A 14,864-nucleotide genomic window follows, 5' to 3' on the forward strand; every position below is an offset into this window, starting at 1 on the left:
ACCAGATTAGAGGAAGATTGAAGTTGGATGTTTATGAAACAATTCAGGTCCAGAATTCTGGGATGCGGCGCTAAATCCAACCGAGCGTGGGTCCACGTGAAGACGGACGGGAGTCTCAGTGAAACGAAACATTCGCAAAACCAACAATCTCTATTCAAGCTATCATATTTCACGTATCACATAATATAACTATCCAAAACAGTACAGAGTACAGGGAAGTCTAAGTTTAAGCGGAATGCGGCTAAACAAGGGTATATTTCGTTTCCCAAAGCCAAGGATCTGATACCTCACTCAGCATGTAAGCATAACCTCAGTGATCATCAACACAGTCATGGACATCAGGAATGAGACTAGTGTAATACGAAACCGCGTACAACATGTGAGATTATAGCCTGAAGGAGGATTGTAGCCCCCATATCTAAGCCATCTTCTGGCTATAAACATCCGTTACTCCCCTTCTCACTCTTCACATACATCGTCTCACTCATTCCAAGATGACACTTACTGAATCCAACAAACCTGAGACTGTCGACGTCGTCGTCGTCGGTGCCGGCCTCTCCGGGCTTCGCGCCGCAGTCAAAATTCATGAAGCCGGTCACTCTGTCGTCGTTCTCGAAGCTGGTGAGAGGGTCGGAGGCAAGACGCTGAGCGTTGAGGCTTCACACTTGGGAGGTAAAGTTGATCTCGGTGCTGCTTGGTTGAATGACACCAACCAGAGCGAGATGTATAAACTTGCCAATGAATTTGGTTTTGATTTGATCAAGCAGCGAGCCACCGGGTTTAATCTTCACGAGGAAACAGACGGCAAAGTTGTCAAGTTACCGCACGGTATTTTGCCTCTACCTTCGGGTGCAGCTGAGGTTGTCGAAGAGTTTCTCGAGACACTGAACAAATGGGTTGACGAGATCGACCCGGAGAACCCTTCTAGCCACCCTGAAGCGAAAATGCTGGACTCGTTGACTTTTGGCCAGCTGGGCTCCAAGTATCTTGGGCCTGAACTTGGTCCAGCAGTCGCTGATTCTGCTACAAGTGGTCTCCTAGGTGTAGGGCCTGATGAAGTCAGCGCGCTGTACATGGTGGACTATTTCCGCGCCGGTACAGGCTTGGATAACATGGCCTCTGACAAGAAGGATGGAGGACAGTATCTGCGCAACAGACAAGGTATGAAAGTCCACCTTATAACCGATCGTTAGCTAACAGGGAATAGGAAACCAGACGTTTTCGATCCGTTTGGCTGCCAAGCTGCCAAAGAAAGCTGTAAGACTTCGCTGCCCTGTCAAAAAGATTAGACAAGGCTCGACTGGCGCCATCGTCGAAACAGCCGACCCGAGACATAACTTCTGGGCAAAGAGGGTCGTTATTTCAGTGCCGACATGTCTCTACTCAACCATCGCATTTGATCCACCCCTGCCACCAAGTAAGCAGACGCTGAGCGACAGCACTGCCTTGGGCTACTATTCCAAGTCTATCTTCGTCTTTGAGAAGCCATGGTGGCGTGAAGCCGGTCTAAGCGGCATCATTGAGAGCGAGACTGGGCCTATTGTCTTCTCAAGAGACACATGCTCAGAAGAGGATGGGCAGTATAGCATCACTTGCTTTGTCGTCGGCGATAGAGGCAGGGAGTGGTCCAAGTGGTCATCCGCAGAGCGGAAGAGGATCGTCTCGAACCAGTTCAAGCGTATCTTTAGCGCGGTGGGCATCAAAGCGCCAGAACCCGTTAATATTATCGTTCAAGAATGGACCAAACAGCCTTTTATCTGGGGTGCGCCATCACCAGTCATGATGCCGGGAATCTTGACAGACGATAGTGGGAAAGCCTTGCGTGAAGCTTATGGGAGAGTTCACTTTGTAGGTACTGAGACATCGTTGGTCTGGAAAGGTTATATGGAAGGCGCTGTTCGATCTGGTGTTCGAGGTGCCGAGGAGGTGATCCAAGCCTTTGAGGAAGAGTAGTCTGTTATCTTTAGTGGGGTTTGTCAATGACGATGACTTCATTCTGTTGTATTCATGATCCGATAAGAATAGCATCGCGTGAAATGGGAAATGAGTTGAGGGCATTTAAACATGCAATTTCTTGGCAATTGTATGGATCTCATCCTTCAAAACCTGAAAGTCTGAGGTGCTTCGGGAATAGCTGATCGCGTCAGTCGCGTCCACCAGTAAAAGTGCCGCAAATTGGGTGGGAACTGTAAGTTCAGCGGTCAATGCCTTGGAACCTAGGGAGCATCCGCTAGTCCCCGCCTAGGCAGTCCAGGATAAGGCATTGACTTTTTTTTTTGCCCATGTTTGGCTTTTTGGCTTTGACCGCCGCTGTTGTTGGGCTGAAGTTTCTTGTTGCCAGGGCAAGGGTTACTGTAACCAAGCTTATTTTAGATCAAGCCCGCATCATGGAAAGTCCCTGCTTCAGCTGAGGATGTAGCTTCTTCCGGCGGTTGATCAGTGTTGATCTCGGGGTGTTTTGTTATTCTCTGTCACGTGCTTTTGTTGATCAACTGAACCACAACATGAACACCTCTATCAATGGATCTGTGTGTGACGCACGTACGATATGGAATATGCAATGCAGTACACGATTACTACTGTAAATAATTAGTGGTTGGTTTCGAGAGGAGAAGTGAAAGTGTGTTTACTTTCCATTCGAAACAGGTTAGACCCACCTTCTTTTTTCGCTTGAGTTCCCGCTCCCCGACATTGTCTCTCTCTGAGGTGTCTGGGTCTGGGTCTTTTTGCTGGGTCCCTAGGCTGAGCTGGGCTTTGTTGACTCCCGACCGACTACGGATACGGGCCAAAGCTCAAACCTCCATCTCGCTCGTCTCGTCCTAATCCCAGCCCGAGATCGATCTCCAAAACAACGTCACTTTGTCAACCCCTCGATTCGATTGTCCGCCCGCATGCGCAAATCTGAGTATCCGTGACGAGGGAGGAGGCGACTCGTTAATATTTGGATTTACGGATTAAACTCTCGTCTCGTCTCATCGTCTACCCTCTAGGTTGGGCGCCGCTAAGCTACTGTACCGCTACTGTAGTCATTAATCGCTTCTCGTCGAATCGCTCTCCATCTGCGGCCCAACTTGGAGACCGCCCGACAAAATCGTCAACGTCAACACACCTTTTGTTTCGTACTGCACTGCATAGTACAGTACTGAACTGACCAGAAGCCACACCCTTCCTCCGACGCCATGGTTCGCGTTACCGAAGAGCTGGCGCTGTCGTCAGATAGTGTTACTCTCTACCACGCCGCCGATCCTCTACTCGGCCATCTGCCTCTGCTGCTATTCCACGGGCCCTCGACCACCGCAAACTATACCCTCAACAGCTCTCGAGTACAAGTCCATGTTTTTACGCCCGCCGGCTTCCAGAGCTTTCCCCGAATAACAATATCGCCCAATTCCCCATTTTACAGCGTAGTCCACCACCTACCCCGCGAGTTTCAGGGAGATGAGGTCTACCGCGCCCTCGCCTTTGGCCTCTTCAAATATTTTACAGAACTACCCGATGGCGTCAAAACATACCTTAAGAATCTATACCCTACACGAGGTCGACGTCCCGGTAGCGCACCTGCGCTGTTCAGTGAGCAACATGCCGCCGATATTGTTAAGGACATGGTCCAGAGCGACCACACGGCCGACATCATCGAGACACTGCAAGACGCTCTACAGACACAACATATCAGCCATGTAGATATGGACCTCGTCCTTCCACCGGGCGCTATCGTGCCTCTTCAGTCCGCCGATCTCGAAGAAGTGCCCGACGACGAAGATGATATCCTAGACCCGACATTGCGACAATATGGAGGATATACCCCTCTGATAAAGCTCTTTGGAGAGCCAGTATTCCTACCGACCAGCCGCCTACGAAGAGCACCATCGAAACCGACTGCGTTAAATCGGAGCAAATCTTTCCTCAAGGACCAGAAAATGGAACTGCGAATGAAACTCACAGAACTCGTGGAGACTGAGGAACGATATGTGTCTAAAGTGAGGGAGTTGGTGACAAATGTTGCGGCTGACTTCCGCGAGGGTGCTCAAGCGCGAGCACCTGGTAGCTTGAGTCCTTCTGAAGAAGAGTTGGAGAAACTCTTTCCCAGTTCAGCAGATGGTATTCTGCAGGTCAATTCTGCCTTTATGGAGGAATTGCGGAGAATTCTCGACGACACGGAAGAGGAGGCGATACGAGACATGGAGACGCCGACAATGCACTTTATGGGTTCAAAGATCGGCCGAACGAAAGATCCAAGCGGTGCCCTGGCTATCGCCAGATTATTCCTGGAGTGGTTCCCCAAATTCACGGCATGCTATCAGGATTACATTAAAGCTAGCCAGCACTTCCCTACGCTACTCAACTCCTTCCTCGATCAACAGTCGAGCTTCAGGCAGAGAGTGGCTCAAGCTGGAGAGCAGACGATCCGCTCTATTCTCATTGAGCCCGTGCAAAGGCTTCCCCGCTACAGCTTGCTCATTGACCAGATCGTTGGATGTATTCCAATGACACACCCCGCTCTGCAGCCCATGCTGAAGGCGCGAGATATCATCACAAATATCTGCTCAATGGATGAGCCCTTGCCTGACAAGCCTCACGTTACCAATAGACTTCGAAATATGGTTGAAGCCTGGCCGTTGAATCTTGAACCGCAAGGACGCCTCATTGCAACGGCCGACTTTACCGAATTGGCACCACCCTTTCAGCCGTTGCTTAATCAGTCAGACAGATCCGGTATCTTTCTCCTCTTTTCTGACTGCGTGGTCATTCTCAAGAAGATGAGTGGAACCATGACAGGACGAGACCTCTTGCGTGAGATTGAGAAGCCCTCTGCAGCTGGACTACTTATCTCAATGACAAATGCCGCAGGTGGCCCAGCCGCGTATGAGTTTGTTTTCACTGGATGGCATGACTTGGCCGAAGTCCGGTTTACCGAAGCAGATGATGGCACGCTCTTTTGGATGACTTCGACGGAAGAGATGAGAGGTGCTCACCCGGGCGAGCACAGAATCAGTAAAGCGGTTACCTCGCGATGTTTCCTTCTACAAGAGATATACGAAGCAAGAGCCTCGAAATGGGGAGAGGATGTGGTCAAGGCGAGAGTTGAGGCTCGATTCTCAGAAAAGGAGCGAGAGGACCCCACCTGGACTTTACGGTCAGCGCGTATGCCGGATAGCAACCTGGGCCTTCACGCAGCCATTTTCCAGGAGGGCGCCGACCAACTTATCGAGGGTCGCAAGGAGCCTGCCCCGATTCGAGTGGTTGTCGATCATGATAGGGGCACTAAAGGAGCGCCCGTGGGCCACTACGGCGTTGAGATTGTTGTCAACGTGACGACCAATGACATGAAGCGGGTATCTATGCTCACAGTTGGACTGAATGGGAGGCAGTTCCAGGACGATGTTGCACTGGAAGACTTCCTCCCTACGATGTCGCGCCGAGGTGAGTTCCATTATCACAAGTTTACCAACTCAGATACTAATGAGCTATAGTGATACAACTTTTGAGTACACAGCACAATGTTTCCAACATGCAACTCACAGCACCGCTCGTCTCGTACTACTCCAAGACACTGCATGGTCTCCTACTCAACACTAGAGCGGAGAAGACCAAGTCATTCCTCGCTTCGTCCCCTGTGAAGCTCCTATCCAGCTTCTGGGGCGGCAGCTCCGTTCATCTTTCAGACACGGCAAGCGTGAGCTCAAAGCACAAGCAGGTACCTTCGATTCACCGAAACAACAGTCAGGCATCCGTTGTTAGCTCAATAAAGGGTGGCAAGGATGGCATATCTCAAGAGGAAACCCGTACCGAAAACCCATTGATGCGCTTGGAGCAGACATTCACTAGTTACGTTGCCGCTCTGCAGAACCGCAAAGGTCTTATTATTGGTCGGACCTTGCTGCAACGCTCAGTGGTTGACGAACTGACTGTTAACGAACTCTACAACAGGCTCATAGAGAGCCCTTATGACTTTGATGCGACCGCTGACCTAGGTACAGAGGTCATCTTTGTTGCTTTTGAAAAGTTTCTTCGAATCGCATGGGCCGATCAAATAAGCCCCGTTATGTCGATGAAATCTATGGATACACTTCAGGCACGTGTTAACAAACGAGTGCCTGGCGACTTTGCAGATTTTGTCAACTTCTTGTTCGGCGATATGGCACCTCAAAATCGCCGTGCTTTTACTGCCCTCATCAAGCTTTTGGCCGATCTGCTGGACGGGTGCGGCAATGATGGCGACAGAGGAGCACTGACACTTGCCTTTGCGGAATTGCTCGTATATGATGGAACAGCCGCGAATTACATCAATCTACTAGACCGTCTCGTGGAAGACTGCGATCGGATCTTTGAAGAGCCTAGCTTGAATCACAGCTTTGGACTGGATAGCTCAACTTATGAGTCAATTAACTCGGCCATCCGTGGCAAAGGATATACCCCCTCGTTGGCATCAAACACTTCCTCACTGCGCCGCAAGTTTGGATTCGATACCCTGTTACGACAGAACAGCAAAGACGATCGTTCATCAGTATGGCGACAACTCAGTAAGCACAGAAACCCCGCAGCAGGCGAAGCAAACAGCTTATCCAAAGCGTCACTAGGCCGCTCCAGGTCTATCGATGACAACACAATTCCCAAAAAGTTGGCCCGGAGACCAGGTTCTAGGGATCGTCCACCCATAGCAGGGGCTTTTGACGAGATACAGAGACCAGGAAGCTCCCATAGGTTATTGGAAACAATAGGAGAGCCAGAAACGGAGCGACCACCGCCAACACCACGGTCGCCCAAGAAGAAGCGTCGCAGCTCCTTATCCGATTTGAAGAACCTGATGGCAACGACTACACTCGACGATGGCGAAGAATCACCGCAGCCACTTCAAGAAGCGAATCAAACATCGGAGAAACTCAACGCAACAAGCCCCAAGACAACGCCGTCTAGAATACCAGTTAGTCCCGGAGTAGCCCAGACGATGCGAGTGTCAAGACAAAAGGAGAATGTCTTGGATATGCTTCAACCTAGCCTATTTGAACCAAGTCCTTTAGAGCCGTCCGATGAGACAGTTCGGCGGCCCTCACCACTGAAGATCCACAGGCATTCCAAGACACTATCATCAAGCAACATTCCGACATTGCGCCCTTACCGTTCTGCGCCCCCGGGAGCTGAATCGCCCCCTCGCCCGAACTCGAGCCCATCCAGGCGTGGAACCCAGAGACTCCGCTTACAATCACCGCAAAAGCTTCGAGAACGACTCAACACAGAGAAGCAGGCTGTTGACGACGTGGATGCTGCTCTCAAATCTGAGCTATCCAAAATTGGCGAAGAGATGGCACGCCTCAATGAGGCACAGTCTCCAGGATCAAACTCGGTTGATTTACGACAAGTGACTGCTGCCGTCCGAGAGTTGGAAGACCGAGTTCCTGCTGCTATTCACGATCTTCAAGAGAAGCACACTGCGATCCAGCGCGATATGGAGACTACGGTCAAGGCAGCTGAAGCCAAGGTCCGGGCCATTGATCAATTATACAAAGAGGCAGTAGCAGAGAACGAATTACTATACGAAAAGTTCAACGGTGAACTTGGCAAGATCGTCAAAGCTCTCAAAGGCAAGGGCAAAGAAGAAAAGGAAGAACTTATGGTTCGGCTGCGCGATCAAAGCGATGAGACAGCGAGGATGAAGAAGGAGAACGCGCGACTCAAGCGCGAGATGGTTAGTCTGCGCGCGGCGTTGAAGGGGACGACAGAGTAGGCGCTGCTGTCCTCTGGGAGGCTGTTTAGGCGTCTGAAAAGGAACCTGTTGGTAATGAGTCAAGGAATTGGTTATGCCGTGAAGGCCGGGCTGTACATAACGCGGCGGACTCTGGGCTTTGTCGGAGTAGGGAGCAGGGTCGTATGGCAAGGACTAATTCGGGTCTGGCAATTGGGACCAGGACAGTGGCTTCATGTCATGTATACAAGATGAATTAGAGGTTATGAAGTGTCATGATGACGATAATCTATGTTCTAAATTGGGTATCATATGGGTATGGTGATGGTGATTGCGGATCGCTTTGCTCGATCCAGCACTCGAAAAAGAGAGGGCCAGCTTTAACGGCTCGAAGTGGTGTTGTGCTTTGTCCTCCAAGAGACGATCCCTGACTTAGAGAAGTGTCTGTTGGTGGTTGAAGATGTGGTTGGGAAGGAATCCAATCTTGTGATTGCTAGGCCTGTTAGCTGATATATTTGAACGAACCAGACTACACTTACACCTATCGGGGCGTTGGCTTCATCACGTAGCTCAACGGCAACTGTAAAAGTGCTACCGTCAGGTAAAGGAGTCATCTTTTCAGCTTCATGCGAGACCCTTCTAAGAGCTCCCCTGAGAGCCTGGCTCACGTCCGTCCAATTCACACCACTCTGCTCATCAACACCCTCCACCAAAGCAGGGTTATAAGTCATCTGGTCCCTATCACCCCATCCGCCAGGGAAAGCCGCTACATCAAACACCCATCGCTCAAGCACATCAAAAGTATGCGCAGCGTGCATGACAACCGCTACCCGCTTCACCGTCCCCTTGCGTAACTGTGCTGATAAAGCAGCGATAGCATCGTTTATCCACGTGCAGAGACCGGGATGGCGGGACTGGTGGACAGGGAGGTTGAGAGCACGTGTGGTGAGGAAAGTTGTTGCAGGGTAAAGGCCGCGGTGGTAGAGGAGGGTATGGATAGTTAGGGTTAAAAAGGTTGTGAAGGAGGAAATGAGGTGAGAAGCTGCGGCGGGGGGGACTGCAAGGCCGTTATCCATGGTGAGTGAGGGTTGATTGGTGGTGGTGATGGTGAAGAATTGGTGGTTTGGAGGACGTGGGGGACGCGTTGAGTGGAACGCGACATCACGTGATGGTGTCGTCATGAGACATGATGTAGTCCATCATCATGAAGATGCCTAGCATCAGATGCCTGAGCAGAGTTATAGCTACAGTATCGAGGTATACTAACACTATGACGCACTGTTGATACCTACTTATCATGGTGACAAAATATGGGAGATAGTAGTTCTCTTGCGCAGTATCATGACTTATATAAACTTACGAGCACAGCACGAAGTTTAGCTGTAAAGGCGGCCTACTAAAGCTTGTTGCATCATCCAAACTTACACCAGTTCTTAATTTTATCTTCAGAATGCGTAGGTGCTCTAGGCATCAGAGCTAGGTATTGGTTGGATCTAGCTTTGCGTAACGGTCCTGCCCAATGCATATAAGTATAAGCAATCACTGCCCCGCGAAGCAGAAAGCCTAAGATCCACATATAGGGCTGAGAGGCAACTATTTCATGACGCACCTTTCCCTTCGTCTTGACCTCGACCTCCATCTTTCTCCACTACCACTATCCTAATAACTCCACTCATCAACAACAACATCTCATCATGTCAGAACCTCTCAGTGTTGCCGCCATCCTAGGCGGCATGGCAGATGCCCTTCCTACACATCCCCAAAACGACGATTCATCAGATCTTGCGTCCTGTTACGAAGTCATCGCTCTACTCAACCACTCTTACCTTTCCGCTCTTGGATTTAAGCTCCAGGGCTTCCACGAGGATAAGAAGCTTTGTAAGTTTACCTGTCCCCCACAGCAGCATGATTTAGCTAACGCCCGACCAACAGCTGAATGCGAGTCACTTGCTCCTCGCCTGCCGCCACAATGGAACTCGGGCTTTGGCTCTTACAGCTTTGTGTATTCACACAAACAGTCCGCCATGACTTTCAGTTTCCGCGTTGATCGTATGGGCAAGAAAGTTGAGGTTAGAGGATTAGCTGTGGGAGACGACAACATTCGTCGTTTTGAACGATCTATCAGCGAAGTTGTGGATTCTAAGAAACTCCCTATTCGCATCACAATGAATGATAACGGAGAAGACCGAGGCGATCTCGTTGATAAGCTTCGTGGCGTATTTACATCAGAGCAAGCTATTGCTGGTACGTTTCCCTCTGAAACAACCTCTCTCGAAGCATTTACTGACTCAATCTAATAGATTTCCTCCATGACCTGAAGGTCAACATCGTTCAAAAGCTCATTCCCAGACTACAAAGTGAAGGATATGTAGAGACTGCCGAGGCAGAGGCCAACGCAGATTCAGAACGCCGAGCTCAAGAAGCACAGAACCCTTACCGCCCATTCCGTGGCGATCCTGTGCCAAACCCAAATATGCCTCCACCTCCAGCAAACCCACTTCCAGAGATGGCTCGACCTCGACCTCATCCCGTTGGCGATTTCCCTCCTCCAGGCTTTGAGGATGAGTATGAGATGAACAGACCACCAAGAGGTGCACTTCGAATGCCGGGCGGGTCCCCTTTCAACATCGGGCACGACGACCTGAATCCTCCTGGTCTTGGTCCGAATGATCCTCTGCGTGGCTCGTTCATTGGCGGAGGATTGCCTCGACCTGGTGGTAGCTCAGGTATGCATCCCACCTTCGACGATCCGTTATTTGGAGGTCAGGGGCCCGATGCACAGGGAGGGTATGATCCTCAGGCTCCTCCCGGCGCACGATGGGACCCTACTGGCCCCGCTGGCAACCCCAGATTCCCTGGACCTGGCGGGCGAGGCAATCACCCTTTCGGGGGAGGAGGCTTTGGCGGCGGTTTTGGCGGGCACATAATCTGAGTTAATTGTGCACCACGATTCTAGATAGTAATGGCTACCCTCACTAGGCGGTTAGAAGAATTGTCCTCTAAGGCTTAGGTTGCTAAAATAAAGTATCTTAAGAGCGGGTCTAAGCTGGAGTAAAGTAACTAAAGTATTTTGTTTCTTATGCTCCTAGCGGTCATTCCTTCTAGCAGGCCTCACCGGTAGCAAATGGAAGAAGAATCACAATATTTAATTATCTACTACTTTTCCATTCCCGTGTGACTCTTCCACTGTGGTGTTTCTAATTCTATCTACGTTTCGTTTCCATTCATAATATCATACCTACTGATACCCATTATATCAGCTTTGACAATCAAATCAAAGGTCTATCTTTAGCTCTCTAGCCTCCACGTCGCATAGAATCACCCCAGGCCAGCAGATCGTCTCGGTGAGAACGTACCCGGGTTGAACGTCGGGATGGACGTTGCAGGGATGAACTAGGCATCTCGTGGGGTGCAGGTGCAGGTGCAGGATTATTCTATTGTCCTGCTGAGTTGGCAACCTCGTTGAGCTTCGCCTTTTCTTCGTCTGTCAACATGTTATACCACTCCTGGAAGTTGGCAGTGTTCTCCTGGGCGCAGCGGATAAAGAACTCGGTGAGGTACTTTTGTGTCTCGTCATCGCGCTGTCGCTGTCCACCTTCCATGAAGGACATGAGATCATGCTTGGTGGTTCCCAGGCTCAGGTCGAGAGTATCGTCGTCGTCTTCCCAGCCCTCATCGTCGTTCTCGTCCTCGAAGCTGGCGGTTGCCACAGCGGCAGCGGCCGCGTTTGCAGCAGCCTGTTGACCGGATGCAGAGAGAAGTTCCTCAATGAGGACCTTGACGATCTTAAGAGAGGCAGGAATGATGGTGTATCGGTCGGGGTCTGGTGCCATGGCTGGTTGATTAGCGTCCTGAGCTTCAGTGAAATGGGCGTGGGTGTCAGAAGAATTGTACAGAAATAAAGTAGCCTAAACGCTGGCCTAAGCCGGCATAAGAGGACCAAAATATTTCGTCTCTTATGCTCTCGATGGCCAATTCTTCTGACACCCTGACGAGGGTGTCTAGGTAGGGGATAACATACTCTGCTTCGCACGTGAACGTGTCTTGATAAGACCGTCGTCGTTGTTTACGATCAGGTCACCCTTGACCTGGGTTTGTGCCAGGCGAGAATCGTTAAGGGAGTAGAGCTTAGATAGGGCAATCACGCTACACTTGTCAGTAAAGTTCGACATTGCTTCGTTTGACATACTTTTGACGGATTTCATCGTATCCAGCAAAGTTGACAGAGTTTTCTAGCCACTTGGCCATGACGACCTGTAGGCCACTTTCGCCTTTGATCTGGATTTGACTCAAAAACTCGACCACCTCGCTGGCCCCAGAAAGAGTGAGACGGGCAAACACAAGGATGAGTGACTGGATGAAAGCTGCAGCTTGTGCGGTAGCAAGTCGGTTGGCGACAGCTTGAAGAAGCTGGGGCAGGAAAGGACCAAGGCGCTCAGAACCAGCCTTCTCAACAAGCTCGGCGGCCAGACCACCAACCTCAGAAGCCGAATTGTCCTCGATAGAGGGACCCAGAAGTCGGTCGATGATGTGCAGGCACACCTCCAGACCAGAACGTCCGTTGGCATCTTCCCAAGCAAGAACCTGCTGGTAGTCGTGCTGAAGCATCCACTTCACAACCTCGGATCCGGGCCGGAGAACCTCGCCCTCGGTGGACTCCATGAGGAGACGGTTCACCTTGGGGAAAGTAGCTGCAACGAAGCCTGCAGGCAGAGGCTCGGGTCCGTTTTCGGCAAGAATAGCCAACAATTCGATGGCGACCTAAGAATTGTCAGTAAATTATTACAGGTCCCTCGAGTGTCAGAAGAGTTGGCCGCGGAGAGCATAAGAGACGAAATACTTTGGTCACCTTATACAAGCTTAGGCTAGCAATTAGGCTACTTTATTTCTGTAGCCTAAGCCTCAGACAATTCTTCTGACACTCACCTGACGGAGTATCTTTAAACTTACAGTAACCAGAGGGTTGTCCTCAGTGAGGTTAGCAACATCGAAGGCACCGGTCAAGGTGGGCAGAAGCTTTCCGCAGAGGGCAGTGTAAGATTGGGTATCCGACAGAGCAGTAACGATATCCTCGAGACCCTCAGAAATCAGCATCGTTACTTGAAAGTTGCTGGCGCCAAGCTTGGCAAGCATGAAGAGGAGGTCGACGGACTGAACCTCGTCAGAGAGAGCGATACGTGTGTTCAGGGTAATAGCAGCACGGAGAGACTCGGAAAGGGTAACAAGAAGTTCGTCGGCATCTTCCATGTCACTGGGGTCCTTGCCGTTCATGTAGCTCTGGATGGCATTGATGATAGGAACCTGCTTGTCATCAGACACCTGGCCATGGTTAATGAGCCCCTCGAGGGCCTTGATGCAAGCGACTTGGACGACCTCTGATTCCTCCTGCGTAATTGAGGCAATCATACGATCCAACAGCTCAACGGGAGTTCGGTAGGCTCGGCAAAGCATACCAGCCACGAGGTAGCCTCGGGCTCGGAGCAGAGGCTCTTCAACTCTGTTGATTGCATAGTCGACCAGCACAAGATAGGCATGGGCAACTTCCTCGGGAATTGGCTTGTTCATGTCTTGGAAATCGCTAGCCAGCATGACAAAGAGGTAGAGTGCCGCCTCTTGGTGACGCCAGTCAGAGCCCTCGTTGCCGAAAAGTGGCTGTGTCTGTCCAAAGAGACCCTCTATGGTCTTCTGGTCGAACCACTCTCCCATCTTGATCAACAGGTCGCCGGCAGCAGTTCGTGCAGTGTAGTTAGCAGTCACGGAAGTCTCCTCGGCAAGGTACAGGGAGCAGTCTATATCCCACAGTTCCTCCTCTTCCCGGGTAACGCGAGAATAGCCAATAAGCATGGTCATGATCTCTTTCATCCAAGGAACCTGCGCTGCGGATTGATGGGCTTTAAGGTGGCCATCCAGCTCGGCCTGTACCGGTGGAGCCCTAAAGCACTGGTTCAGGAAATCTAGCTCCTCCAGAATGAGGAAGTCCAGTGTATAAGGAAGGTTGTCTGAGTCCTCTAGACGGCCCTGGGCATCCTGCAGGATGTACAACTGCTCGTGGGCGCCTTGCAGCTTGGAGAGCTCCTCCCACACTGCGCTGAAAAACACAGTGCTCTGGGAAACCAGCAGGTTAGGGAAAACGCGTCGGATTCTAATGAGAGTCTTGACAACTTGTAGCTTAAGTGCGATGATGTGGCTCCAGGATTCAGGCTGGATGCCATCTGCGAGGTTAGCCTCAGGGAGAGGGCTCTTCATAACAGTGACGAAGAAGGGGTTCCATTGTTGCAGGAGACCGTCAGCAAATGTGCGGACCTCCTTACCGTGGTCCTCCTTGATCATGTTGAGAAGATCGAAGCATCCTCGGAGAATGGAAATGGCGAGGGCTCGGTGCATGGGCTTTCGGTTCTCGTTAAAAGTGACTTCGGCAAGGGCCTTGGCGATATCCGGGGCCATGGAGAAGAACTGGTCCTCGCTCAAACTCTCCTCAATTATGTCGTTGAGTGTTCTCAAAGCGCCATGAAGCTGGGCGTCGGTGCCAGTTGGGACAACGGACAATAGCGAAGGAAGAAGGGTAGGCCACTCTCCGGGAAAGTCGTGGATGGCAATTTTTCCGACTGCGTAACTGGCAGAGATCTTTACTTTGCGATCCTCCTCAGGGCTCAGAACCAAGTCGAGCAGGACTTGCTTCAGCTGGCCCCTGGCCTCGCCGGAAATAGGGATTTGAGGCTCATCGTCAAGCTCATCAGTGCTCCAGTTGTCCTCGATAAAGAGTCTCAGGTTGGTGAGAGCAGACTGTCGGATGTTTGTTTCAATCGAAGTATGGGCAGCGATGTTTGCGAGGGACAGAGGAAAGGCGGGATTCGTTCGGGCGCGCTTAAGCTCGATTTCGGCCTGTTGTCTGGGACCCTGGTCGGGCAGTTGGGTATTGGAGAGAAGCTGCACCAACTGGTCCTCCATGATTGCGGATCAAGGACTTTTGGTGTGTTTTGGGATTAGATGTGATGAAAAAGTTGAGGATGGCGGGGAGAAAGAAGCGGAATTGGTGACGATGGTGGGGGAGACAAACAAAAGAGTGGGCCTTCCTTGTTGATGTTGAGAGTGATCTCTACCTAAGGTAGAAATCAAGGAAGGTACATTCCAAGTATGGAAAGTTGATGCTTCAGCTCGACACTTGGCTCTTATTTACACAGAG

The 14,864-nt window shown here is 50.9% G+C and overlaps 5 protein-coding genes across 5 annotated transcripts; 3 read left to right on the forward strand and 2 right to left on the reverse strand.

Moving 5' to 3' along the window:
- Positions 1-494: 494 nt before the first annotated feature.
- On the forward strand, positions 495-1,953 carry FIESC28_06331 (uncharacterized protein; the record flags this gene model as incomplete). Its single annotated transcript, XM_031160475.1, has 2 exons — positions 495-1,161; positions 1,208-1,953. The coding sequence occupies 2 exons, from the start codon at positions 495-497 to the stop codon at positions 1,951-1,953; spliced, it is 1,413 nt and encodes a 470-aa protein (XP_031015521.1).
- A 1,226-nt stretch (positions 1,954-3,179) lies between these two features.
- Positions 3,180-7,723, forward strand: FIESC28_06332 (uncharacterized protein; the record flags this gene model as incomplete). Its single annotated transcript, XM_031160476.1, has 2 exons — positions 3,180-5,421; positions 5,472-7,723. 2 exons carry the CDS (start codon positions 3,180-3,182, stop codon positions 7,721-7,723), a joined length of 4,494 nt encoding a protein of 1,497 aa, XP_031015522.1.
- A 247-nt stretch (positions 7,724-7,970) lies between these two features.
- On the reverse strand, positions 7,971-8,757 carry FIESC28_06333 (uncharacterized protein; the record flags this gene model as incomplete). Its single annotated transcript, XM_031160477.1, has 2 exons — positions 7,971-8,174; positions 8,221-8,757. The coding sequence occupies 2 exons, from the start codon at positions 8,755-8,757 to the stop codon at positions 7,971-7,973; spliced, it is 741 nt and encodes a 246-aa protein (XP_031015523.1).
- Positions 8,758-9,375: 618 nt separating this feature from the next.
- FIESC28_06334 (uncharacterized protein) lies at positions 9,376-10,613 on the forward strand (the record flags this gene model as incomplete). Its single annotated transcript, XM_031160478.1, has 3 exons — positions 9,376-9,559; positions 9,614-9,925; positions 9,982-10,613. The coding sequence occupies 3 exons, from the start codon at positions 9,376-9,378 to the stop codon at positions 10,611-10,613; spliced, it is 1,128 nt and encodes a 375-aa protein (XP_031015524.1).
- A 502-nt stretch (positions 10,614-11,115) lies between these two features.
- FIESC28_06335 (uncharacterized protein) lies at positions 11,116-14,629 on the reverse strand (the record flags this gene model as incomplete). Its single annotated transcript, XM_031160479.1, has 4 exons — positions 11,116-11,516; positions 11,703-11,827; positions 11,871-12,442; positions 12,632-14,629. 4 exons carry the CDS (start codon positions 14,627-14,629, stop codon positions 11,116-11,118), a joined length of 3,096 nt encoding a protein of 1,031 aa, XP_031015525.1.
- Between the last annotated feature and the right edge of the window lie 235 nt (positions 14,630-14,864).

This window comes from Fusarium coffeatum, assembly GCF_003316985.1.
Source record: "Fusarium coffeatum strain FIESC_28 chromosome Unknown BRIP53273_contig_136, whole genome shotgun sequence".
NCBI classification, from domain to species: Eukaryota; Fungi; Ascomycota; class Sordariomycetes; order Hypocreales; family Nectriaceae; genus Fusarium; species Fusarium coffeatum.